The 27,979-nt window shown below is 36.6% G+C and overlaps 1 protein-coding gene across 2 annotated transcripts; it reads left to right on the forward strand.

The window, feature by feature from the left end:
- Positions 1 to 947: 947 nt before the first annotated feature.
- parga (poly (ADP-ribose) glycohydrolase a) lies at positions 948 to 27,951 on the forward strand. 2 transcript variants are annotated; one of them, XM_046863153.1, is made up of 18 exons: positions 948 to 1,556; positions 1,681 to 1,741; positions 1,853 to 2,485; positions 2,573 to 2,690; positions 4,525 to 4,647; positions 4,799 to 4,873; positions 5,575 to 5,649; positions 10,154 to 10,246; positions 13,315 to 13,469; positions 16,842 to 16,921; positions 17,013 to 17,073; positions 18,281 to 18,356; positions 20,896 to 21,043; positions 23,912 to 23,990; positions 24,731 to 24,839; positions 25,111 to 25,216; positions 26,545 to 26,673; positions 27,197 to 27,951. In XM_046863153.1, exons 1-18 carry the CDS (start codon positions 1,478 to 1,480, stop codon positions 27,358 to 27,360), a joined length of 2,364 nt encoding a protein of 787 aa, XP_046719109.1. In that variant the 5' UTR covers positions 948 to 1,477; the 3' UTR covers positions 27,361 to 27,951. The 2 variants fall into 2 exon arrangements, with proteins under 2 accessions (XP_046719109.1, XP_046719118.1); XM_046863162.1 differs by lacking the exons at positions 948 to 1,556; positions 1,681 to 1,741 and having other exon boundaries at positions 2,236 to 2,484; positions 2,571 to 2,690.
- Positions 27,952 to 27,979: the final 28 nt, after the last annotated feature.

Consider the following 27,979-nt stretch of genomic DNA (forward strand, 5'->3'; position numbering starts at 1 on the left):
ACCAACCTTTTTGAAACTGAGTGCTACTTCTTGGGTACTGTTAGAAAGGATTCCTATTTAGTTGTAATTCCATGCTACACCACTAGAGGCAGATATACAATCAGTATATCTAGGAACCTTAGATAGAAAACTTCTCAACAGGTACCGATTAATGTAAAGGGCTACCAGTTTGATACACACAGTTTTCAGTTTGATCTGAAATAACATATTTGCTACAACAATGATTTAACAAAGTAGGAAACAGCTATTTTTAGAAAATGCCCGCGGGCTACTCATGTGGTCCTTGCGGGCTACCTGGTGCCCGCAGGCACCATGTTGGTGACCCCTAGTTTAGAGACAGTGACATTAAGTAAAAGACAGGAGGTGGAGCTGAAGGTAGCGAGCTGAAGATGTTGAGGTTTTCGTTGGGAGTGACGATGATGGACAGGATTAGAAATGAGTTTATTAGAGATTATTTTGGAGACAAGGTTAGTGAGGCGAGATTGAGATAGTTTGGACATGTGCAGAGGAGGGACATAGGGTATATTGGTAGGAGAATGCTGAGGATGGAGACACCAGGGAGGAGGAAAAGAGGAAGGAGGAGGTTTATGGATGTGGTGAAGAAAGACATGCAGGTAGTTTGTGTGAGAGAGGCAGATGTAGAGGACAGGTGGGTGTGGAGACGAATAATCCGTTGTGGCGACCCCTAATGGGAGAAGCCGAAAGAGGAAGAAGAAGAAGAAGAAGAAATGTTCAACCATTTACAAATGTATATACATTTCAGAAAAACACTTTATAAAATTTGAGTAATTTTTTTTTTTCAATCAGTTTGCAATAAGTGATGCTTGAGGTACTAAAAACAGTATCATACTTCTAGGTTTTCACGACACAACCATTTGTTGTTACGGCAGAATTAACTGCCACGGTTTCTTCCTTCAAGTCCCGCCCATTTGCGGATATCACTGCTCTGATTGGTTTCTCGTGTCTGCCGTAAACGAATGTTTTAAGACTGAAAGTAAAACAAGTCGCTATAACGGACCTTTCGGATTGTTCTCAATGCAGTCCGGGAAACAAGAGGGAAAATAATTCGAGTGTAGTTGGTGTTTCAGTCATTGTACTTAAACAGGGCGAAAATTAAACTGCGACCCAAATAATCGAGATTTCTGCGTGAATTAGCAGTGTAGCTAATTAGCTGCTTAGCTTATATGCAAAAACCTGGCAGCTCTCGCTATAACAGTGTAGGAAACCTCTAAGGGCTGAATAGGTTTTCTGTTTAAACGCTAAGCATTGCTCTCAGTGTATTTGGTACAAGATTATATCTTCAGTTTCGAAGGAAAACGTGGTGCTAAAGAGCTATATAGCATGCTAACTTAGCTGATTTGCTGGTCATTCGAGTTGTGCAATAGCAGATACTAGCAGTTCCATTAGCAACAGTTTGGTGAGCTTCTGCAGAAAATCGCTACTACTGAAAGACAAAATACAGCTTGGACATGAAAGAATGAGCGTCTTACAGAATGAGAAAAGGTTAAAACTGGAAGTTGACTCTCACTCAGAGGAAGCCACTGAAACACACCGAGGTTTGAAGAAGTTTTGTGGTTGACATTGGACATGATCTAGTAATCCTTCATCTGTTTCTCATTGTGGTCTCATTTGCAATGCATTCAAATGCATCAGCCTGAATTCCTTGTATTGGCGTTTTAGGTAGTTCATCCACCAATGTGCTAGCACCAACCATGGATGAAACCCAGATGGAAGTAAACAGGTAGATGTCTCCATTTTACCCAAACTCTGCTTTTTTTCATGTGATTTGATGTAAAAATTAGTTTAACACATGAACCCTTTCTGTGACATTTGATGTGTGTTGTTTCCACAGCAATATCAGTAGTGATGTGACCGTTGAAGACATGAGAACAGACCATCATAAATCGATTGAGTGCAATGAGAAAGATGCTTTCCAGCCGAAAGAAACCATGCATTTTGATGCGTCTCAAAGGGATGACCAAAAGTTAGAAGAAACTCCCATAAATACTAACTCTAACACAGAGACTGCACTTGGACAGAGTTCTACTAATATCAGTGTTCAGGATAAAGCGGTCACTGAAACGAAGCCCAAAACAGAAGAGAAGGCTCTTGTATCTAACGCAACGGAAGCCAATCCTAGGAAGGTAGCAAGCATATCTACAGAAAATGCAACGATGGTTCTTAGTTTATCTCACAATACAAGTGTTGATGTGGAGATGCTGAGCCCAGAAAGTCCACCGTGCAATTCCTTGCTGTGTTACAGCTTGGGGGAAAGGCACGTTCCCAACACTGAGTCTCAGGCGCTCTGTGCTCAATCCTCATTTCCTGTAGAACCTACTAACATCATTGACACTAAACCTGAACCTGGAACTATCACTAAGCGTGATGTGGCAGTCATGGAAACAGATAATTCCAACACGCCCGTCTCTGGTGGAAGTTCGTCACTGTCATCCGAAGGCTCCAGTAGCAGCCATTCACAAAAAAGGTATGCAAACATGTGGCAAAGTATTTTTTTGTTGAAATGTATTAATCATTTGATTTATCATGGTTATTTTCTTTTTTTCCTCTTCAGTGATCTATTTCTGAGGAAGTGGTTGGGAACACCAATAGACGAGCTGAGGAGGATGCCAATGTGTGCTCAGGCCTTACCCCCGCTCCGGGCAACAGACAGTCACAAAGTGCTCATCAGGGTAGGTTCTGTACATTCATACTTGTAACAGGGATTATGAGAGTTTATCTGATTCTGCAGTTATTCATGGATGGATTTTGTTACACTTTTACAAGAGAAACAGAACTGACACATAATGTCATGTGATTGAGTGAAAGATGAGACCGTAAAAGAGAAATTATGCATTTTATTTGATCTCTTGAAAACTCCTAATTGGCTCACTGTGTCTACTCTCGGGACTTTTCCATTTAGTTTATTATAATTAGTGTTTAAATGTGTCTGATGAGGAAGAAATGTTTCCTGTGTACTTACAATGGTGTAAAAAAAAGCTAAGTCTGTAGTTCATGCTCTTTTAAAAAGGCTTTCAAAAGTGTTTCATAATTTTTTTTAAAATATAAAGCGTGGCGCATTAGAGACGCCCACTGTGTTGTAATTGATGAAACTGGTTTGTTTGGTATCTAAAATAATTCTGACGTTAAATAAACCGTCTGCGTTCTTTTATTTCACGCCATATATTTCGCAATGATTCTTTATGAAGCATTAAAGCTTTCATCAGAAGTCAGAATTGTGGAAGAAGCTTATTTTTATGTTTAGTAATGATAAGGCAGGTCTTCTGGATTTTATCATCAGTCTTAAAACACTTATTTTGTTCCATAAAGCTTTGGCTCTAATTATGAGATATGCTCGTTATATTGAAGAGATGTACATACTGTACTATTATACTACGAGTAAAACTACACCATAATCTAAAATGGATTTCTTTGTTTTTGGGCCATGGTTCTCATTATAAATGAGTACAGTGGTGGCTGTTGCCTCAGCCCTCTTGTCAGTTGGAACATGAGCTGCATTCTGGATGTTTAGTGTGTGAGATGCAGCAATGACTTCTACCTGTGGGCTTAAATCCAGCATAAAATCTGCTTTCATATTTCAGTGTTTTGTTAAAGTTTCAAACAAACATAAGGGCATATGTTTTTTTTAAACAAATTGTAATTGTGTTAGTGACTGTATTGGATGAGCTACAGAGTGACTGAAATGTGGAATCTGCCACTTTTTCAGAAAGAATGAACACTCTCTTGGAACAACTGGCAATGCCCTAAAAAAACCCCTCAAACCCTTCTTAGTCACAGCTTTGTCAGGGTTGTTTGTTTGGATTTAGCAGGATATTAGTATGAATATTTTAAATAGCATCTGAGAGATCCACACTGGCACGCAGGGGACATCAAGTTAGAGATGGAGTAAAAGGATCATAAGAGAAATAAGAAAAACTGATTTAGGATGTCTGGAGAATGATTGTTGTGTGATTTTGTTTTCCTTTTTTTCTTGTGACAGTGATCTGTATCTTGCAGTGATTGAACATTATGGCTTTGTTCTCTACACAGTGTCTTTTCGATAGCTAAAGTTAATACCATTAGTCCCTGAAATGCATAGAGCCTCTTATAACATAAGCAGCACCCATGAGACTGCAAACCTCTTCCTTAGCTACCGTACTTTTAGATGACTTGTTCATTCTCTAGGTTATGTAAATGGAGCGAATAAGCAGATTTTACATTATGACAGGTCAGTGATACACAGGCACTGATGCTTGAAATGACTTTCTGGTAACTCTTCAATGGTTGAGTAGCTAAATGAAAAAGCTGTTGTTTAAATAAGACAGTTTACTCTTCTAACTATATATTCATACCACAAAGACAAACTAGTTATTTACAATTAATGAACCGCTGTACTCTTTTGGTTTCCTTGATATCTAGACATTACTGTTTGGAACATGTTTTCGAATTCCTGTTGAATTACAGAATATTCCTGGTATAGCACTACCAGGACAATGAACTTTACACTTCTCTTTCATTGCATTACAGACTGACCTGCTCAAAGAAGGTGAGGTCCCTGTTCCGTACCCAAGCAAGTTTCGAGATGCCTGGGATGATATGACGGTCAAGATGCCCTGCTCAGAGAAGAACCTTTTTCCTTTGGAGAATGAGGTATATTTAACTCTCAGGCTGATTGCAAAGACATCTTTAAAGCCTACATTAGATTTCTAACAGCATATCTCAGAGGTCATAGGCAGACAGCTTGATTTTTATTGTACGTAAGTACTGAATTTAGATTTTGTGTGTCCGTGTTTTGTGGCAGGATGGGGTGCAGAGTCGGTGGGAGCTCATTATTTCTGCCCTGGAAACCGAATGCAAAAGTTCATTGGATATTCGGGTAAATTTCAAAGATGTTCAATTACGTACATATAATTGTGTTTGGATTTTTGTTGCGTTTGGATGAGTAGTGAGTAGGACTATGTATATATTTTTCTTTTCCCGAGATTATATAATACACAGCTCGATCAGCAAGCGAATGCGATTCATTCCTGTGTATAAATGCTAGATTTAAAACAAATTAAATGCAATATGAATGAAAACTGTTTTGATGCAATGTCACATGCATACAGATCTATTTTGGTGCTGCAATTGTATTGCACGTATGGTCCAAGAGAAACTAATAAAAAATTACGGAAGAACCAATAAAGGAGAAATGCACAGAGTGAGTTATTGAAAGAATTGATAATTGTCTGATAGCAGTGAAGGAAAAGATTGACATATCTATTCAGTCACATTTGCCTTTTAAGTGTTAACCAGTTCTGGAGCACTGTTAAGACTGGTGTACTGATCCAGATTAATATATCTTTAGTAAAACTCCAGATTTACTTCGATTAGTAAAACCTTTTTAAAACTTTTTTTATCACCAGAAGATGGCGACATTGTTACAGTATTGTGGTTCTGAGCATTACAAGTTTGTTTTATAATTGCTTTTCTTTTTCCTTTTTTTCTATCCATCAGTTTAATTTGTACTTAGATTGTCTATGAATTTGATTATTTTAGCATGTTTTTTTTCTTTTTAAAGCAATTTTAATTTTGCAGGAAGCAATATTGACCTACAATGCAGCACACGCAAAGCGATGGGACTTCACAGCTCTGAATGTTCTTTGCACTGATGTAAGTAATTGCCTGCGTCTTTGTGATGTATTTGTGTTTGTGCATTAAATTTCCTGGCTGCATGATTGCATTGCATGCAAGTACATATATTTTCTTGCAAGTAACTGCTAAGTGTGTCTATAAAGTTCTACAAAAATAAAAATGATGCTGATGCTTTTTCCACTAATAGAAATATTAAATGGGGGGGGAAAAAAAAAACAATCTGCCTGAAAATTACAAATATGCAATGCTTTTGTGGAAAAGAAATCAGGGTGATTCATTTTTATCTTGGCAGCACTCTGTGCAATAAGCATTGACGTGAGCTTAAAAAAATATTTTCAAAAGTGTGCGAACTGTTATAGTGTGAAGTGTTAGCTTAGTTTTCTGTAGAACGAACAGACTCCTGGAACAGACAAATAAAGTTGTTTATGGAATGTGCTCTTAAAGAGCGTCTCTGAAGAAATTTGTGTCTACCGTTAATTTAGTGCTGCGGTTAAAGGCCATTGCTTTGTTCAGTCATAGTGACAGCGCAGTTTAGCCTCAGAGTGGCTGCACACTCAGCAGTCTGTGTCTGGCCCTTCTGGTGCTCGATCCCTAGAGGCTCAGTGGCATCAAGCACCAACCAATTACCACAGGTGGGCATTCAGTGTGACGAGCAACAGCTGGCAGGAGAGTGGCGCCCTGTTTACCTGCTTACCGCCAGCAAACACATTCAACAGATGGATTTTTGGCTCGCTTTCATAATGGCACTTTAATAAATAAAAATGTACCATTTGATTATAAGAAGATATTATAATTATATAATAATATATTGATTATTTATTTATCTGTTCTGTTAGACAATTAACCACACATTTTATAACGTACCTTTTAAAATGGAATCTCCTTCTAAATTCTATCCTGTCTATCAGAATATTGATAAAACGTTATCTCAAGGACTTTTTTTTAGTTCGACTCTGCACTAAGTGAACTGGTTCCTGAAGGCAAAGTGATTAAGATTTGAATTAAACCTAAAAACTCCACATTAGGATGTGGTTAGCTTACACGCCATTTTTGTGATGTGAATAAGTTTTTTCCTGTATTCTAAATAAAAGAATAGTGGTTAGTTGTATCGCATCTTAGGCTAAAAGCCATTTCTGTGCCTGCCATTTATTTTCAGTAATCAAGTGCCTGTCAAGAGTTCAGCATTCCTCATTCCTGCTTTAATAATTTTACTGGCAAATGCCATCATTGCGTAGATCACTTACTGGCTGTGTGATTTTATGGCTTGGCACATTAATTAAAGTGGGCCATTAAATCTATAAGAGGTCTACTTAAAACCATTAGCAAAGTGCAGTTTATTTTAATGAAGCATGTCTTTTTAAGTTCAGGGTTTTTAAATTCACAACCGAGAAGTTTATCCTGATCTGTGTCACAGCAGTTTTTGAACCAATCCCAGGAACACCAGCTATGGTTTTTAGAATACAGCTTGGAGGGGACACCAGTCGGTTGCAGAAAATAATGTACAGACTGACACACTCTTTCATATTTATGGAGAATTAACATATCTAATGCTTTATGCACTCTAATGCAATGTTTTGTGCTTGTTCAGCCACAAGGCCATTAGTAAATTCAGGTACTGATGTAGGGACGAGGAGGTCTGGGGTGTTTTATCCCAAAGCTGTTTAATAGGGTTTAGGTCAGAGCTCATATGTTCATGAAGCTTGCTTTGTGCATTGTCATGCTGGAACAGGTTTGGTGTCCTAGTTAGAGTGAAGGGAAAATTTAATGTTACTGCATTTCAGAAATTTCTATAAAATTGTGGGCCTCCAAATTTGTGGTGTCCAAATTACTTTTCTCTCTACCACTGGCTATATATATATATATATAATATATATATATATATATATATATATATATATATATATATATATATATATATATATATATATGTATGTATATATATATATATATATGTATATGTATGTATGTATGTATGTATATGTGTGTTATGTATGTATGTCAATCGATTGTGTGTTGTATGTGTATGTTATAGAGCTGAAAAGATTCCTCGAGTAATTTGAAAACAAAAATTATTTGCCTTGATGCTTCATTTAGTCCATTTAACTACACACAGAGCATTGTGTTTCCCCACCGAACCATTATTACTTATGCACCTCCCACTAAACAGGTAAACACAAAAGGCGGTGCAGAATAGAAAATGGAGGAACAGGGAGAAAACAGCGGGGCCGAGGAGAAGATTCATATAGAAGCCCATTCTTGCCATAAAAATCAAAAGTTTGCCTAATTCAGACTTTTTTCTTGCAATTACGAGAATTTTTATTTCAGCCAGAGTAAGAATTGTAGAATTGCATGGTTTCAAATATGCCTCCAATCCCTGGAGAGAACTCTGTCAAACAATCAGCTCTGGAAAAGATTTAACTTCCTCACTTGTCTTTTTCTGCAGTTTGGCTTGTGTATCATTGATTTTGTGATTTTTCCAGCTTTGTGACAGCATGCATTAAGTTTTCAGATTTCTCTTGGTCTTCATTTAATCAACAGAGGGCACTAGACTCTCAGATTAGAAACATGGAACTTGTGTTCTAATGCGTTTGTGAAAAGAAACATTATTGCTCCCCAAACAGTCCATTTTATTTTATTTGTAAATGTTTAAATAGGACTACTTACAAATATATATATATATATATATATATATATATATATATATATATATATATATATATATATATAATAAAGTCTGCCTAACTCAAATACAAGGACTGTTGCATGGCTCTTTGATTGACAGCCCACGTATAATGGTTATGTAAAGAAGCAAAAAAAACAAATGAGGACCTGTCTTGTAAAATTGTTGAGAACGCGTGGCTGAAATGGAAGTGTCACTGAGGTGGGGTCTGATAAATGTCAGCATTGCCTGCTCAGTCGAAAGTGAACATAAAGCATTTATATGAATTCTGCTCACTCCATTTTCCTTCTAAGTAAGATTTCCAATTTGAGTTTCACTACACCATGCATTAGACAAATTAATTAAGCAAATGGTAAATTGGCTGTCAGACTGCTTCTGAAACCTACGCTTCCTCTTTGGCTTCCTTTCTTAGAGGTGCAGTAAGAAGGGATAGAGATGGGGAGTGTGTTCGTCTTGGCCAGTTCTCTGAGCTGCATGGGCAGAATTTGGAAATGAGGATGCTTTGATTTAGAAAGCTCTAAGTCTTGCTACTTCAGCGGCGTCTCGTTTGCCCTGTCAGCCAACCAAATTCATTATGCCCAGAGGAGCGTTTTATGATGTCAGTTGGGTCATTACTTATGACAGAGTTTAGTCAGGCCTTCTTTGCAGCCATATAAACGTTCCTTGGCAAAATTGTCAGTCAGTGCTTCCTGTCCAGAAGTTCCCTTTAGCCATTCCCGTCTGTTCCAGGAATCCCATTTAATCAGCCAGGCATGCCCTGTAACCTTGATGAAATGAGGCCGTTAACTGATCACAGTGACCATAGCAGCCGATATGTTTGTAAATAAGTGCGCTGTAAATCATTGTGAGAAAAAAACAGCAGCGTTTTCGTTTTTGCTGAAATCACACATGACTGCTGAGCCAGCTAGTTTAGCATGAAATCTGTCCGAATGGGAGTGGTTAATGCAAAGCATTATTTTGTGTGTGTGTGTGTGTGTGTGTGTGTGTGTGTGTGTGTGTGTGTGTGTGTGTGTGGTGGGGGGAGTTGGCTTTATTTTAGTTGTGGCTAAAGTGAACTGAAAGCTTTCCAAACCCACTCTTATTATTTACACTCCACTGATGTCATTCCCCATTGGGGGTTTGTTTGATATTGCACAATAGTGTTTCTGTAACCTCTGATCAAGAGATCTTTATTTGTTACTGTCTCTACAGATATGAAAGCGCTCTGATATTGCTCTCCAGTCTTGTTTTTATTTGAGGAAGCTTTGAAATTTGTAGCACTACAATATCAGGTTAACCTTTTTTTTTTTAACCAGAACAGAGCTTGTGCAGAACACTTGATCATGAGGAGGAGTTAGCTTATTGGTTAAAGCATTGAACTTTGTATCCGAAGGTCGCAAGTTCAAATTCATCCCACACAAACATGCCACTCCTGGGCCCCCGAGCAAGGCCCTTAACACCATAGCTACTCAGTTGTATGAACAAGAAAATGTAAGAAGCTCTGGATAAGGTCGTTTACCAAATGCTGTAAATGTAAAGGTTATAATAACGTACTACGAACACTGAGTGTTAAAAATAACCTACTATTAATTGCTGTAGTTCTTAGATCATTATTAAATTTATATTAACGTAAATAAACCAATTACTTATTGTTATTCTCATTTGGGTAAAGTTCAGTATTATTCAGAGTAAATACTGAGGCTTATGTTGTTGAGCTTTTCATTGTTTGTAAAAACAGATTTGATTTTGTATGTTATTTATTCCATTTTATGGCTCAGTCCCTCAAAAGCTGACAAATGACCCTACGTTCATGTGACCTCTAGAGTTAATAAAGCTAGTAACCCCTTCATTTCCCATTCATAGGGCTTGGAGCACACAGAGGCACAGTATCTGTTTGACGTTATGCTTCCAAAGATGACAAAATTAGCCCTGAACGCTCCACGGATTTGTACTCAGGTAAGTCCTGTACTTGTACATTTTAGAAAATGATACAGTAGTTAATGTGTTTACACTCTCTCATTTATCATGATTAAAAAGATACTTGTTAGACAAGCAGAGTTGGATCAAAATACCAGGCGAGTATTTGAGTAGCGGTTCTCTGTTAACAGGCTCTTAGGGATGGGTGAAGAAGGTGGTTAGTGAAATACACTGCCACATCTGCACTAGCCTCATTAGGAGCAGAGCTAATGGAGGCCAAAGGAACTCATCCAGCACCTGCTTTGCTACCCTGAGGCTTTCAAACTGCTTCTTGAGAAATATTTGCCAAATGTTTCCAAAACCAGTCATGCATTTTATAATTGTGGTTTCAATTTCACCTCATTATACACTGCTTATCAGATCTCTTGAAATATTATTTTAAAAAAAGTTGCATTTGTGATGCTAATACAAGATTACAGTATTTACTAATACATTAGCTTTGACAGCTCCTAAACCTAAACTACACTCAGGTTAATAATTAGTCTCAATAGACAGTGATTGGTTTTAATGTACGATGTAATTAGGATGTTTTTATATATATATATATATATATATATATATATATATATATATATATATATATATATATATATATATATATATTTTTTTTTTCAGCCAAATGTACTTATTTTTCCCTAAAATTTAAACAGAATAGTATCTAGATTTCAAACGCTGCAATCTTGAGCATACTGTTAGTATAGATGCATTATGCAGAGTCACATGCTTGTGTTTTGCAAGATTCTGCTTTTTGGTCAGATCCTGCACCACCCCAGTCCTGATACACATCACTAATCTAAACCAGATGCCCTATGAACATTTCTAAAGGCAAACTTTCTTTTTTAAAGTGAATAGTGTGCCTGCTCTTCTTCGCTGTATTTGTATCCATTTTAAGCAGTTAAATTTTGGATCTAAAAGTACTTAAAAGTATTCTAATTACATTAAATAATGTCAACTGAAATTATTCGGTCTTTTACATGACTGGGAGTTGATTTCAAAAGTCTTATACATTGGGTACCCAAAGTATTCAGCCCCCCTTAAATTTTTCACTCTTTGTTATATTGCAGCCATTTGCTAGAATCATTTAAGTTTATTTCTTTTCCTCATTAATGTACACATAACACCCCATATTGACAGAAAAACACAGAATTGTTGACATTTTTGCAGATTTATTATTTAACTCTGGTGATATCCATTTCTTCTGATCACCCTTGAGATGGTTCTACACCTTCATTTGAGTCCAGAAATGTTTGATTATACTGATTGGACTTGATTAGGAAAGCCACACATCTGTCTATATAAGACCGTACAGATCACAATGCATGTCAGAGCAAATGAGAATCATGAGGTCAAAGGAACTGCCTGAAGAGTTCAGAGACAGAATTGTGGCAAGGCACAGATCTGGCCAAGGTTACAAAAAAACCTCTGCTGCACTTAAGGTTCATAAGAGCACAGTGGCCTCCATAATTCTTGAATGGAAGACATTTGGGACGACCAGAACCCTTCCTAGAGCTGGCCATCCGGCCAAACTGAGCTATCGGGGAGAAGAGCCTTGGTGAGAGAGGTAAAGAAGAACCCAAAGATCACTTTGGCTGAGCTCCAGAGATGCAGTCGGGAGATAGGAGAAAGTTGTAGAAAGTCAACCATCACTGCAGCTCTCCACCAGTCTGGGCTTTGTGGCCTGATGGAAGCCTCTCCTCAGTGCAAAACACTAAAAAACACCTGAAGGACTCCAAGATGGTGAGAAATAAGATTATCTGGTCTGATGAGACCAAGATAGAACTTTTTGGCCTCAATTCTAAGCGGTATGTGTGGAGAAAACCAGGCACTGCTCATCACCTGTTCAATGCAGTCCCAACAGTGAAGCATGGTGGTGGCAGCATCATGCTGAGGGGGTGTTTTTCAGCTGCAGGGACAGGACGACTGGTTGCAATCGAGGGAAAGATGAAAGTACAGGGATATCCTGGACGAAAACCTTCTCCAGAGTGCTTTGGACCTCAGACTGGGCCGAAGGTTTACCTTCCAACAAGACAATCACCCTAAGCACACAGCTAAAATAATGAAGGAGTGGCTTTACAACAACTCCGTGACTGTTCTTGAATGGCCCAGCCAGAGCCCTGACCTAAACATAATTGGGCATCTCTGGAGAGACCTCTAAATGGCTGTCTGCTAACATTTACCATCCAACCTGACAGAACTGGAGAGGATCTTTTAGGAGGAATGGCAGAGGATACCCAAATCCAGGTGTAAAAAACTTGTTGCATCTTTCCCAAAAAGACTCCTGGCTGTATTAGATCAAAAGGGTGCTTCTACTAAATACTGAGCAAAGGGTCTGAATACTTGGGACTATGTAATATTTCAGTTTTTCTTTTTAAATAAATCTGCAACAATGTCAACAAATCTGTGTTTTTCTGTCAATATGGGGTGCTATGTGTACATTAATGAGGAAGAAAAATTAACTTAAATGATTTTAGCAAATGGCTGCACTATAACAAAGAGTGAAACATTTAAGGGGGTTTGAATTCTTTCCGTACCCACTGTACATATCAAGAACAGCGGCACTTTCCGTTTCAGAGGAGCGAAGGCTCCGTATTATGCTCTGTATTTCTTCTTGTATGTTGACATTGGCTTTGACATTAGCTCCTGTTACGTTATAGATTATATGTAACAAATTATGAAACTATCCCAACTTGCTGTAGTAAATCATTTTCATGCATAAATTTAGATTATCTCCTATTTCTTGCTCTGCTTTTATACTATACAGTAGAAAGGCAGCTCAGTTTGGCTATGAGGAAAATAAAGTATATATAGATTTTAAAAATAAGTTTTATGTACTTGTTATTAATGCTACTATTGATTAGTCACATGTGTTGGCCTTAAGAGGGTCTTTAAGTCTGTTCAGGGAAGATGAATAGCACTTGATGCCTGCTGCTGGCTTATAGTGAAATTCAGCAGGGTGCACCTCCTGGCCATTTGCTTAATGTAATTCTGCCGTCCTGGTCAGTTCACCAAACTAATTAACCCCCCCTTCTCCTTCCCATTTTTTGCAGCCAATCCCCCTGCTTAAGCAGAACATGAATCAGTCCCTGACTCTGTCCCAGGAACAAATTGCCTGCTTGCTGGCCAACGCCTTTTTCTGTACATTCCCCAGGCGCAACTCACGCAAGTCTGAGTACAACAACTACCCTGAGATTAATTTCTACAGGTAACTCACCATTTCTTATCATTACTCAAGGTATCACTGCTCTTGAAAGATCTTATATATTGGAAGGTACAGATATTGATTTCACATTTCATGGTTTCTCATCACCGAAACTTGCACTCACAATTTACCTCAATATACAATCTCATAACCACTTTGCAGTCCGCTTCTTTGTGTATTTCAGTGCATTTAAGAAGTGTAACTCAGTGATTTACGGGGCAGCATTATTTTTCGATATTGCATGGGCGTTTGGCCACTACTTAATATTGAACTAATTTTGTAATTTGAGCCTGCGGCTTCATATGTTGTGGGAACGGTATAATTAATATATTGCCTTTAGGCAGGAACGGAGTAAAATCTATTTGCGTTGAGAATTCACTTAAAGTGACACACGTGTAATATAATTTTGCCGTTCCCATGCAGCATATTGTGCAGAATAAAATGAAATGCATTTCTGGAAAACCTAAATTCATTCTTGGCTGTGAGAAGTTTGTCTCATGACCTAAATATACTACTTTTTAATCTGATACTGATACTGGTAATGACATCTTGAGTATCAGCCTGTGTTCTGATACCATCCCATTCCAGTAGTTCCATTAAACTACTGTGCTTTCAGTTCATTTATTTAACAGAAACACTTCACATTTTACAGCTTCACACCAGATTTAAAATACAGTGCAAATCGAATAAAATAGAAGTTTTAATAAAAAATAATCAGTAAAGAAGATAAGTCAAGCCACTTGATAAACACAACCACCATAAAAATGCCATAAATTCAAACTGTCTTATTTTGTTGGCTCAGTGTATTAATTTATAGCCGTGTGTCATAAGAAAAACTCACCATTACGTCTGAGTGTCTTTGAGTCTTTTTTGTAGTAGAAATGTTTCTTTTCTGTCTCATGTTGCACCTATATATTAAATCACCTTTTAAAATTTCAGGTCTTTAAAGAATAAATTAAACACAATGATGTGTCTCGGAGTCCTCTATAGTGCACAAGAAATCTACACTATATAGCCAAAAGTATGTGGACACTTGACCATATCTCTAAATGTGGGCCTTCTCTAAGCTTTAGCTGCAAAGTTGGAGGAACATGAATGTATACATTGACTACCATGTACCTCACTTCACAAGGACTAAGGGGTCCAGCCCAAACCTGATCCACCATGGAAGTGCATCTGTGCATAAAGTGAGCTCCATGAAGACTTAGTTTACTAAGGCTGGCTTGGAAGTGTTCAAGTGACCTTTATTCAAGAGCCCTGACCTCAACCCCATTGAAAACTGGTGAGATGAATTGGAAATGCCTGACCTCAGTAATGGTTTTGTGGCTGAATGGGCAAATCCCTACAGCCAGATTCCAAAATCAAAAGAAAAGTGGTTTTGTTGGATGTTATTAATAGGTGCTTCATATTAATATCCATGTTTTGGAAAGGAAGGTTCTAAAAGCTCTTCTGGTTGTGATGCACATACTTTTGGCTTTATCTATTTTTTTTTACTACATTTAAAGGAACATTTTACTACATTTACTTTTGCAGATGGTTCTACCAATTTGGCTTCTTTTTCTTTATATACGGAATTTTTTTTTTTAAATACACATTTCGCAGGTGATTATATTTAGGGTGTCTGTTCACAATAATATTATGGCTTATTGAATTCACATGGCTTAAAACGTTGTTAAGATATCATTAGATACCAGCAGTGCTTGCACATTTCTTGCTAGACAGTATCCAGTTTCTCTTAAAATCTAATATACCACCTTTGGTTTAAAGTTAGTATAATACCTTTATAATTCCTGTCCTGATGCATATCACTGGTCTATGTGTAAATAAAACATACTGTATAGTGAAGAGCGATATTCATTTTGCACAGACGGAAACAGAAATCCATCAAGCATATTACTTTAAATATTTTCAAGACCCTGCACATGCACAAAGCCAGACGCTGCTGCACCACCCTACATTCCCATTTTAGTCATTTCTTTGTTTTGGGTTTTATCTCCCCTGGCTAAAGAGGGCTAAAGTGGGTTGGATTGTGATTGCCTGAGTGATTGCAGCATTAAGTCAGATGGCTTATTTAGATGAGCGCAGCAAAGGGACATAGACTTTAAGGGACATAGCCAGTACATCAGCCTCTTCTGCTCTCTGGCAAAAGCCAGCCTATAGGAAACGGGTTTTCCAAAGACGGTAGAGATTCCGGACATGCAGATCGTTATGGTGCAGCCCACTCTAATTGAATAACTGTCCATCAGTTCACTTATTTGCTCGTGCTGCACCTCAGTCGAGCACTGGGCAATCTAGAGATTGCTTATTTGGCAGACCTGTCCGTGTTTTTTTTCCTTTTTTTCCCCCCCTTCTGTGACATGATGGATAGATTGGCACTCAGAGATGTAGTTATATTATGCTAAATATTGGCATTGCCTGTACAGGCCCACCCCACACCCCCATCTATTTAGGGACACCCAAAGGGACACAGATAAAGAGAGGTCATTTGTCTTTTGTGCAGAATTGAACATTTTAGGCCATGTGGTGATCTTTTAGGGATGTAGTTACATTACTTGAGCCAAACTGGTCTTTTCGAAAGTTTTTTGGATCAGAACAGTATTAGGATGTCACTGTGGTGCCGTATGAACTACCGCCACCTCTTAGCTCGTTTCTAGTTTAACATTTTATAAAAATGTTGCTAAATACAGTTAATTATAGAGACTGCTTTTGTGTATTTAAGCAAAGATATTTTTTATTTTTTATATATCAGCAGCTAATCTGCACTGAAAGCAGTTTGTCTCATGAGTCAGGTAGTAAAATGAATTTGAATTTAATGAATAGATGAATTTTCTACTAAGTAAAGATTCCATGCAGTATTTTCTTTTTCTCCCTAAAGATTTCAGTTTTGTTGTATTGAAAATTCATTTTAATAAAATTTGTATTTTTTAAGTTTTTTTATTTTTATTCTATAAAAGCATTTTCATTTTTTACTATCAGATGTGATAAAAGCTAGTGCATGATTAGCTGGAAGACTGTGCTGTTCTAAATACAGAAAGCCATAAAGGAAGACCATAACTCTGGCTATTCCAGACATTTAAAGTGGACCAGTAGCTCCTTAATGGCTTTTAAGAGAAGGCGGTTGTGTTCCTCTGTGTTTTTTTTTTTTTTGGTGCAGTGTTACACAACTATACCGTTTAGCCTAAGGACAGCAGCCTCGTGATTATTGTCCCGACTGAAGGGACATGCATTCCATGAGCAAGCGGCATTGAGTTTGGTCACGTGTGTGTGGGTACGAAACACTGTGTGGATGTCCTGTTCCATGATAACCAAGATGCCACTCATTTCTTTTGTTCTATTTTCTTTTTAATAGCACGTTTTGTTTTCTTTTGTTTGCAGATTGTTTGAAGGATCCTCTCACAAGAAGATTGAAAAACTCAAAACTATTCTGTGCTATTTCAGAAGAGTCACCACTGAAAGTAAGCATGGCATTCAGACCTTAAGCAAATTATCTGTACGTTTTCACATTATTCATGCTTGCACTTAGGCACATATTGTTTCCCCTTTCAGGACCCACAGGTCTCGTGACATTTACAAGACAAGGCCTGAACAGTTTTCCTAAATGGGAAAGGTACTTTCAATTTTTAATACAAATGTATGTGGTGTAAAAAAATGTAAAATGGGTGTTTTGACCCACGAAGAAAAAAAAAAAAAAAAATGCAAATTTTGATTATTTTACATGTGAACCAGTTTAAGAGCCTCGCATATCTTGTGCCATCCACTGAGAGAGATCATGCCTTTAAACCCACAGCTCGCTTGATAAATGAAGCGTGGCACTGTGTAGACTCTCAGGCCAATTGCTTCCCCAGGCAGTGCAGTCTGGAAACTGAGTGAAGGAACAGGAAGTAAAAATCTACTTTATAAGCAGATAAGGTTGATCTGCCTGTCTTTTAAGCTTATTAAAATCTCAGACCACTGAAATGCTTCTGCTCAAAAATACATTAAGACCTGAGCTGCAGTTTTGTAGCTTCCATTACTAATCAAACTGGGAAAAGACTTTATATATTTCATAGTTAATCACACAAAAAACTTTGTACCATCATTTATTGAAATGTAAGCTCAGTATTTAATCTCCTAAGCCTAACAGTGTCTGTAGTTGCTTTATATATTCAACATCTTGAAAAATGTACAAATTGAAGCAAGTATTCATTTTAAAGTAAGATTTAACTAAAATTTGTCTGTGATAAATTATTTATTCATTAAGGATAGTTTTATTTGCAGTGGCTTCCTTTGCATGCAACACAGGGATGAAAGGGGAATAAAAAAATAAAGTTAGAAAAAGATTAACACACAAGAGCACAATATGCGTGTAAAACAGTATTGCAGAATGATACATAGGGAGAGAAAAAATCCCAATCCAATGAAATCAATAATATTAAAAGGCAAAGGTAGCAGCTGGATTGTGACTAACTACTGCTAACTACTGGTCTGTTTGTCTGGTCTGTTTAACTTTTTGTTTTCATAACAAAACTTAAAATACCGGTAGTATTTTTTTTTATTATTATTTATTTATTTATTTACTTTAAGGGCAGAGCAGATTATCTGTGTTATATTTCCACTCAATACTTCTACTGAGACCCAAAATAATTTCCACATGATATTAAGACTAATATTTAAACAAGTTAAGTTTAATATTTAAACAAATACTTCAAACCAAAACTCATCTGCCCTATCTGTCAAATGATTACCTCAGCTCTCTTTTGGTGGTTAAAGTTGCCAGAGATCTATTGTGCTTTGCATTTAAGACACTGTGTTCTTGTCATTTTCTTTTCTCTCAGCTTGCTTACCAGGCTCACACGACTTCATATCTCTTGTGAGGGGACGATTGAGGATCAGGGATACGGCATGCTGCAGGTGAACATTTCTCTGCATACATACATTATTCATTTCCCAAAATCAAATCAAATAAGCCATATTTAAAAAGTAGGAATGTCTTACATGAACAGGACCATAACGGGGGACTATCATGGATAATATTGACTACACATTTACCCATACTGCAAACAATAATAAAGGTTGTAGAATCTGCTCGTTTAGATTCGCTAATAAAACACTTTACTAGAGATTTTGTGGCATACGAACAAAGATGCAGTATTTTTATTATATTATTTATTTATTTATTTATTTATTTATTAGGCAACTTATTGATAGTTTTTTTTTGGACTGCCAAAACAAATGCCCTTATACTAAGTTTTCAATACATTTTAACATATTCCCCTGATACCAAGAAATATGCAAAAGCTTTGTTTTTACTTTAGCTCACAAATCTAATGGTTTGATCATTTCAGGTCAGAAATGTTATGGTATTAATTTTATATTTTACAATTGTTATATTAAGTTAGGACTTGCTACAAATGCCGTTTATGTTTAGACTTGATCTTAATCTGTTTTTGCTCATCTGTTTGCAATTCACAATGTGAAAAATATTAACACTAGAGCTATGGATTTTGTCTTAAAAATGCATTAAGATAAGATATACCTTTTATTCGTCCCACAATGGAAAAATTTCTTTGTTACAGCAGCAAAGGAAAGAAATAAAAATAAATGCAAATATATAAAAAGAATATACACAAACTATAATATACAGTATATACACAGTACAATGTATAAATACAATAAGGGAAGAAAAAAGTACGCATTGCAGGTAGTATTTCACACAGGTGGTATTGCATGTATTGCAGGTAATATTGCACGTTGCATGTAATATTGCACACAGGTAATGTTATTGCACAGCTAAAAAGTAATAACAGTGTTGTATTTTGGTGACTGGTTTTTAACTGCTATCATAAAGATTCACTTTCATATTGTACCTTGTAGCTTATTCTTATTAATGATTATGTATTGTTATGGTTTCATTTAAAACCATTAAGTTGTAATTATGAATATTGATGTGTTGCTGCTTCTAAAATTAGCTTTTTGGTTCTGTGTTTTTCTGATCCCATTTAATTGCACTAAGTCATTTAATGCAGTTATTGTATTGGCACCCCATGCCCCACTTTGGCTTTAGTATCTTGACATCACTGCAGCCAGAGTGTCAACTTTTTGTCATGCCAGCTCACCCATTTTCCCCTCTTCTCTGTCCATGTGGAGCATATGCTGACAGCTGATGCACACACATGAGCAACCCTGGGAGATCCCACTGGGGAGGTCTGAGGTCCTGCAGGCCAGATTGATGGATATTTACAGAAGCTTGTCATGAGCTGACAGTCTGTCAGTAGTGCTGAAAAGAGTTTCAGCATCCTGACCCTTAAACTGAGTAACCTGATCAGTAAGAATAGACAACAATCTAACCCCCTATTACTGCACAACAGCTCCACACAGCAGCAGACTCCAGGCACCTCAGACTCAAATTAAGGAATAGTAATTTTCCTGTCGAACATCACAGCAAACAAATTCGCTCCATGTCTTTAGTAATTGTATTTGTTTTGTCTTTCTGACATTTACTGATCACCTAATAATGCTCATAAAAGTCGGAGGCTTAAACAAATATGCATATAGTCGAATTTATTTGTAAAATCAAAAGCTTCCGAATTTATCACTTTTAAATTTTTATGTATAGTTAGGATGAGAGTTGCATCTATTGTTTTTAAAATATATGGTATAAATAATCAATAAATCTCCAGTATCATTAATATTTAAGCTAGTATAGCAAGTTGTGTACTACAAACAATAGCAAATAAATAAAATATAAATAAACCCAGATAATCAGATTAACCAAATAGTTAATAACCCATATAACCATCACAAAATGTGAATGTGAATCAGCAAATCTGGATTGCTCAGTTGAAAACGAAAAGGCATTTGGCACCAGACAGCACCGAGATGCAGAGTCTAGAATGGGCACACCCAGACTATTCAATTACTTACTGAGTTTATTACATCATTTCATAATTGTATTGATTTAATACAGAATATTTTTTTTTTGTCTGGTATGTATGACGATGTAAATAGGGAATCTTGCAATAACTTGTATCAGCTTCAGCTGTGCGGATACATCATTTGCATTCATATCACTGTTGTTTCATAAATCAGATCCTGAAACTTTTTGAACAAAGCATTAATAAAAGCTGATGCATTAGTTTGATGGCAGGACACAAGCTCAAACACAGTTATGGAGTCTGTAGTGAAGATGCAGAGTTATATTTTTTCTTAATCTCTGGTCATGCTGCAATGTTTTATTTATTTATTTTTATGATAAAGTGCAAACTTTCTTTCTCAAATGAAGTTCTGCACGATGCAAGAAAACAAATAGAAAGCCGTTTGTAATTTGGCCCATCTTTGAAATGGCTGATTTGTAAGTGATTCGTGACTGAGAAATGTAAACTCTGACCTAAGCAACCAGTGGCTGATAATCTTTGTTAATGTTGTCATTCGACATGTGTTTCATCTGCAGGTGGACTTTGCTAACAGGATGGTAGGTGGAGGGGTAACAGGTCATGGGTTGGTCCAAGAGGAGATTCGCTTTCTCATCAACCCAGAGCTAATTGTCTCACGTCTCTTTACTGAGGCTTTAGAATACAACGAGTGCCTTATTATTACAGGTAAAGACATTTTTGACTTTTCATCTCCCTTTTGCTCCCCTTTGTCTCAGTAGACACCTGCTTCTTCTTGCTGTTCTCAGTGGACTAAGCCTTTTTTCTCATCTGAATTGTTTAGTAGTCTGATATGATCCCCATAATTATTTAAATTGAACACAAGAGGTAAATACTTATTCAAACTGAAATTTCAGCCTATTCTAGCATCATAATGTAACAATTAATCAATATTTATATAAAAAACGTTCATACTCAGTTTATCCCATAATACCATCTAGTTTTCAGCACACCTCTCTCTATATAAATTGAGTTGACCATCTGTAATTTTTTTCGTAGCAAGTTATTTGCCGTTGCTCACTGAGGCCTATGCATTCATTGAGTTCCATTCATTCCTCGTCCATTCCCCTCTCCATCCAATTTGAACGTAAATCCATTACATTGATTCACTCCAGGCTCCTCTGTTATTTCTCATTTCTCCTCTGCCCGAATTGCCTTATTTTTCACCCTCCAACTCTTTGTGTTGAGTCCACACACTACACACACCCTCCCCACTATGTAGAGACTTCTCCTTCACTGAGCTTTAGATCTAAAGAGAAGCCCAGGTCATGAGTTATTGTCCTGCAACCTGCATCCTAAACACATTAATCTCTCACACCAAAACCATGAGCCTGCTCCTGCTGTGGGTGTGTGAGAGTAAGACAGACTCTGCCATGTCTAGCTAGTAATATTCTGAGCAACATCTGGCGAGGGGTGGCACAAAGAATACATCTAAATTTCTGTGTAGTTCACATTTTGTAACATTTGTTCATGCCATAACTATGGATATTAAGTTATGTGGTTATGGTTCATTTTTAACTCCTTTTCTCACGTTTAAAAGTATATGTATAGTATAAATGTTACATTTATACGAAAATCCAAAATGCTGCCCAGAAAAAAAGTTGTAGAGCGCATGATGTAATAAATTACGATAAGCTAGTTTGCTAGCACATTAACAGGAGAAACAAACAAGATTATGATTAACCTTTAAATTAGCACATCGTATTTGTGCCTTTGGCAAGTTGTTTGTCAGCATTTCGGTTTTGATTTGTGGTGTTCTGGTCTAAAAAGAGTTTGGCTTTTGTGTTCTTGATTAGAAAGGTCTCCTGTAGCTAGATTGCACTTGAGCCGATGTGTTTAGTGCAGCAGATCTCGGGGCTTGAATACGTGTGCTAAACTGAAACTATTGAGGTGTGTTGCACCACTGTGATGTTTAAAATTACTTGCAAATAAAATGAATTGCTATAAAGATTAGGGGTTTTCTGTTCCTCTTGTGTTTCTTTTAGCTGAGACACTACAAAAAAAAAAAAAAAAATAGAACAATGTTTGTCCAGTGTCCCCAGGTTAGTAATTTGTCCAGCCCTAATCCTTTTATACTGACAATAGTATACACAACTGTTGAACATCATTGCTTACTGATTGACTTATTTTTTAATATGCTTAAAACTGCATTTTGTATGTGTGTCTTTAGTGATTGATTTTTACACAGCAGTACCTTGGAATAATTGACCCAGGCTAATGTGTAAACTACTGTCTTGCACCTTGTACATCTGTTTTATGTGTCAGATATCTTTGTCTTTTTTTTTTTTTTTAAGTCTTTAAAAAATCTCAACATATGACAATTGTCTTAGTTTAGATTTTCTGTGTTAGTCTTTATGATCCTCTTGAGATTTAAACTGTCTTACTTTAAGATATAATATTGGTGATCGAGAGAAAGCTTCACTTTCAGACCTATCCACCTGATAAACCTTGTTACTTGAGCAGCTTTTGAAACCATACCAAATGTAAAAGATGAATGATTTCTGTGGTGGAGAATGGGAAGTGGGAGAGATTGTATATAGCCTTGCATGTCCTGCTTGCCGGCATGTGAAGAGGCTGGCTTCTGTTATACGGAGGTGTGCACTGATAGATCCAGCCATTCCTCATCTGCCCATACCATCTCCCACTCACTCAGATTCAGCTGACTGGAAGACTAAGAAAGGTCTATTTGTCATGTGCTGTTTGGAACAAATGTTAACGCTTGAAAATATTTCAATCCTGTAAAGATGAGTAAATATAGTTGGGCAGTTTGTAGAATATAGTTGGGCAATTGTAGCCTGATAGAGTGGAGGCCAATTACTACCCCAATGTTGTTGTTTGCCTATATGGCAGAGGTGGGAAGTAACGAAGTACGCAGTAGATTTGTGTGGTATCATTACTTTTCTTCACTATTAATTTTTTGGACAACTTTTTACTTTCACTTATTACATTTTTACACAAATACCTGTATTTTCTACTTCTTATATTATATTTATATTAGGCATGTCAAAATTCAAACAAATTAATTCCAACGGCACACATTTTTATGAACGTGCGATTAATGCAGCGCACATTTCTGTTCGACCATTTTTATTAAAAATATAAATAAATAAATCAAAATGGCCCGAAATTAAAACCTTCAGCACAACATACGTTTATTCATGACGTCTCTTCTTTTCTCAGATATAAAATAAATAAATAAGATCCACCGAAAAATTATTTTAATCACTAAACATTTGTTTTACTGATGCTCTAGTGCATGCTCTAGTGCAGTTCTCTGTAATAACAGACCTGAACCTGAACAGACCTAAAAAATTTGCTTCTCAAGCAGTGTAAATATTATTTCTAATAAATGGTACTCCAGTATAATAGCACTTCAGAATGACACTAGTACTTGTGGGGGGACTGCTTTGTATGCTGAAATAAGGGATTTTACCTGATTGTTTGATATGAAGCACGTGTTTAAATGAATGAATTCTCTACCTGATGTTAGATGCTGGCAGTTATTTTATTTGTTATTTTTGTTTTCTTTGTGTGCAGGCACAGAGCAGTACAGTAAGTATTCTGGCTATGCAGAGAGCTACAAATGGAAGGCTAATCACAAAGATGAGACACCAAGGTATAATAGAGAAAATAAGCCTTCTGAATGCTGTGATTTTAACTCTTATACTAATAACAATTTCTTTTTAAAACAACTATTCTTTTTTCCCCTCATTTTAGCATGTTCATCGTCGTCATTTATTAATAGTGACAAACAGGATAATGTATCAAAGGCATAGATAACTGAATATTGCTGAATAACTGAATACTGTCATGTTGGTCAAATGCAAGTCAGATTTAAAGTATCAGAATGAATGTTTGCTTCAGGTGGAGGTATTTTGTAGAACATTTAAAGATCACAAATCATACCAGATATTTGAAGTTTTTCTTTAATATAAGCCAGATTTGCTTTGATTATAATTATGAAGTTTTTCATCTCACACTTCAGCCCCTGTATGAACCATGAATTCTTAAGGTGTTAAAACAGGAACAGAATAAAAGACTCAATTTTAGTGGGACCTCTTCTTCTGTGTAATTGTAATTCCAGGAGCCCCAGGCAGATTATGATACTGGGTTTTCTACTTCACTTACCCCACATAAAAAAATTAACAACATTTTTAATCCATATTGATTTGCACAAAGAACGTTTCTATCTGAAATAGAGAACATTCCATATTGTTTCATATTATGTCTCCCTGGTTAAATGCACCTTGGTTCTGCAGCTTTTTACTTAACTGGACTTCTAAATAGCCATGTAGTAAATTGTTCCATAGTAGCCATTTGTTGTGTTGGATCATAATGTTCTTTCCTCCTGTTTAGGGATGAGTGGCAGAGAAGGTGTACAGAGATTGTAGCAGTGGATGCGCTGAAGTACAGAAACTACATGGAGCAGTTCTACCCTGAGAAATTCACAAGGGAACTCAACAAGGTCAGTAGCAAGCTCTGTGTGCAAATCCAAATTCTCCAGTCCAACAGTTCCATGTCTATCATCTTGTATGCTTTGTGTGATCAACAGACACTGATTGCCATTCATGACTGGTTATGGCAACTTACACTTTCTGTTAATATCCTGCTGTTTTATGTGTTCATGCTCCAGGGTTATCTGTACACCCTCTTTGGCATGCACCCATGGTAACTTTCCCAGAGGGTTATCGCTACTTACTATTTAGTGTGTGCATGTGTGTATCTTTTTCTGTCAGGCGTACTGTGGGTTTGTGCGGCACAGCGTTAAACCCCAGAACCTCTCAGCCATTGCCACAGGAAACTGGGGATGTGGTGCATTCGGAGGAGACACACGACTCAAAGGTAGAGCAGCTGATTGCCCAGGGCATGTGACATAATTGAACATCTGTTTTCCACTCTAAACTTCATCAATTAGAGAGAGATGAATAAAAAGTAATCACCTCGTGTTTAATGCTAATAACCTCATCAGTGAATAAGGTGTGATGTGTGACTGCAGGGGCTATCCTAAGTACTTATTAAGGTCTTTTATATTATCTTCAGAATGTCAGTATTTACTGAAAATGTCCTATCAGCGTCTTAACTCGGTTAATTAGAACTCTTTAAAATATCAATATCCTATTTAGAGCTGAACATTTTTGAGGGCTCTTCTGCTCAGTAAAATATTCCTGTCATGTGCTGAATGTGTGTCAAGTGTGTTTCCATAAACAAGAGATTAAAACGAAGCTTTCATCTGTTTTATCTAATCCAATTACTTTATCTTACACTCACCGCTCATCTATTTATCTAGTTAAGAGGTAATTACAACTCTCATTTTATTGATCAGCTTCACGAGTAAATGAGGGCTGCCTCAAGTATAACACATGTTTATATCGCTTAAAAGTCTGATTGATAGTTCAGCCTTGTCTCTAAATTTGTTATCCATTTAGTCTTAAGTCTCATCTATGAGAACCAACATTGTACAAGAGTACGTCATTTGAATGAATCTGGTTTCGAGAAGATATTTAAGTGAAAATTATCATCACCTTTGAAAATTAGATTCTATTTTTTTTATATTCTAATCTCTTAAAGCTTTGGCTCTTTAGCCAGCAAGATTAGCAGTGGAGCTGAATATACAGTTATTTTTACACTACCATTTTAGCTATTTATACTCGAGTATTTCCATGTTGGGGGAAGGCAGTATTACGGATTACTCATTGTAAGCAGCAGCTCTCATTAGCATGTTATTCATTAATCAACATGCTGTATCAAGCCTCTTAAAATATTTAAAGTATTCTCAGACTGTTTGATGCTGGGTGACTAAGATTGAATATCTTAATAAGGAATGTTAGCAATGGATTATTTACCTTTAAAAAAGGACCTGTCACTCATATTTTCTAAAGCTAAGAGCTTGGGACAAAAATGAAAGCCAGATTTTTTTATTATTATTATTTCTTAAGTAATGTATGTGTGCAATAATCATACGTTTGTGTGAACTATCCATAAAATGTACCTCTTATTCTTTGGAGACCTCTAAATAATAAATGTTATTACGGTAAGCAGTTGCATATGTATGTTTAGCTAGTCCACCCCAGCATATGGTGCATTAGCATTGATTGGTTTGTGAATCATAATACAGTTTAATGACATGTGACTTTTGTTCTTTTATTTTTTTTTCCTCTCCCCCACCTCAGCCTTGCTGCAGTTAATGGCGGCGGCAGAGGCCGGCAGAGATGTGGCCTATTTCACATTCGGGGACTCTGGTCTCATGAGGGACGTTCATGATCTGCACAAGTTTCTAACAGATAAACATGTCACAGTGGGTAAGAATACATCGTTTGTCTTGGCAGCCATTTAAATACAGACCTGCTCGTCCGATACCAGAAAAATCTTTCTAAAAATATTTTTTTTCTTTTTCATCCAGGTAAAAACATGTACAGATTGTTCAGATTCTACTTTACCTTCATTAGAAAAGTGTCATCATTATACAGATGAATGAAGCTTAAGAAAAATCCATAAACTGTTTTATTATGGGCACACTCGTGACCAACTTAAAAATGTACTTTTATAGTTCTTTTTCTGACACTTTTTACATATAAAATCCATAAAGCACCTGACCTTCTGTGGTGTTTCATTGTCTAGTATACATTTTTTGCTGAGTAGTTGAAATGATTCATACTCAGAAATCAATGTTGAGATGTCTCCATTAGCCACCATTAATGCATTTGTTCATTTAATACATTTGTCTAGGGAAGTTTTTATTTATTTTTTTATGGGTTTTGTGCAGATTTCATTATTCTCTTAATTTCATGTGCTTAATTTCTTTCTTTATTTCTTTTTATTAAGGGAAACTATATGGTCTCCTGAAGCAATATTTTCATGTGGTGGTGAAGAACAGTCAGAGTCAGAGGCCTGATGTCAGTCTTTATGGCTTCATCGTTGATCAGATCAACTCAGATCCTCCTCCTGAGCCCACTGCAGCCTCCTCTCCTCCTCACGATGGACATTAATGCTGGCCTGTCATGAGCTGACATGCATCCTTAGTGCTTCCTTCTTCTTTAGGAAAAGATCTTTTTAGGTGATTTTCGGAGATGTGATGGACGTCTGTATACATTTACTGAGCTCAGAAAATGCATCAAGACATAATACACTAAATATGTGACTTGAGAGTAAGGCAACGTGCCTGGTTACTTGCATTTCCCCATTTATCTGAGAGACATTTGTAGGCAGAGTTACTGCATGGTGTCCACTTTAAAATTAGGTGACAGGCATATTAATCTTTTGCGGATGACTATTAGTAAAGCTCTTACACGGATACAATACTGTGTACTAGAACCATATAGAAGTATGCATGAAAGATTTAAAAAATCCAAAAGAATATTCACTACGACACTTGATCATGAAAAAAAGTATGCAGTAAGAGTCATCACTTTTCCCATGTTGGGTTCAGAAAAGTATTGTTATAATTGAGTTTTCAAAATTCTGTAACTGTTAAGCGAAATAATTTGTACCTTCAATCTATAGGCAGTGTTGCTATATTGAATTGATCATCTTGGCATGTACTTTTTAACAATTTATTAAGATTTCTATGTTCAAGTTTATTTTTTTTTCTTCTATTTTCTTGAGTCA

This window comes from Silurus meridionalis, chromosome 2, assembly GCF_014805685.1.
Source record: "Silurus meridionalis isolate SWU-2019-XX chromosome 2, ASM1480568v1, whole genome shotgun sequence".
NCBI classification, from domain to species: domain Eukaryota; kingdom Metazoa; phylum Chordata; class Actinopteri; order Siluriformes; family Siluridae; genus Silurus; species Silurus meridionalis.

What these genes read in the sequence shown, in the direction of transcription:
- parga (XM_046863153.1), top strand. Translation starts at nt 1,478, where the DNA reads ATGAGCGTCTTACAGAATGAGAAAAGGTTAAAACTGGAAGTTGACTCT. An exon ending in TGAATGTTCTTTGCACTGAT is followed by an intron (nt 5,650 to 10,153) that starts GTAAGTAATTGC and finishes TCCCATTCATAG; the next exon opens with GGCTTGGAGCACACAGAGGC. An exon ending in AGGAGACACACGACTCAAAG is followed by an intron (nt 25,217 to 26,544) that starts GTAGAGCAGCTG and finishes CCCCCACCTCAG; the next exon opens with CCTTGCTGCAGTTAATGGCG.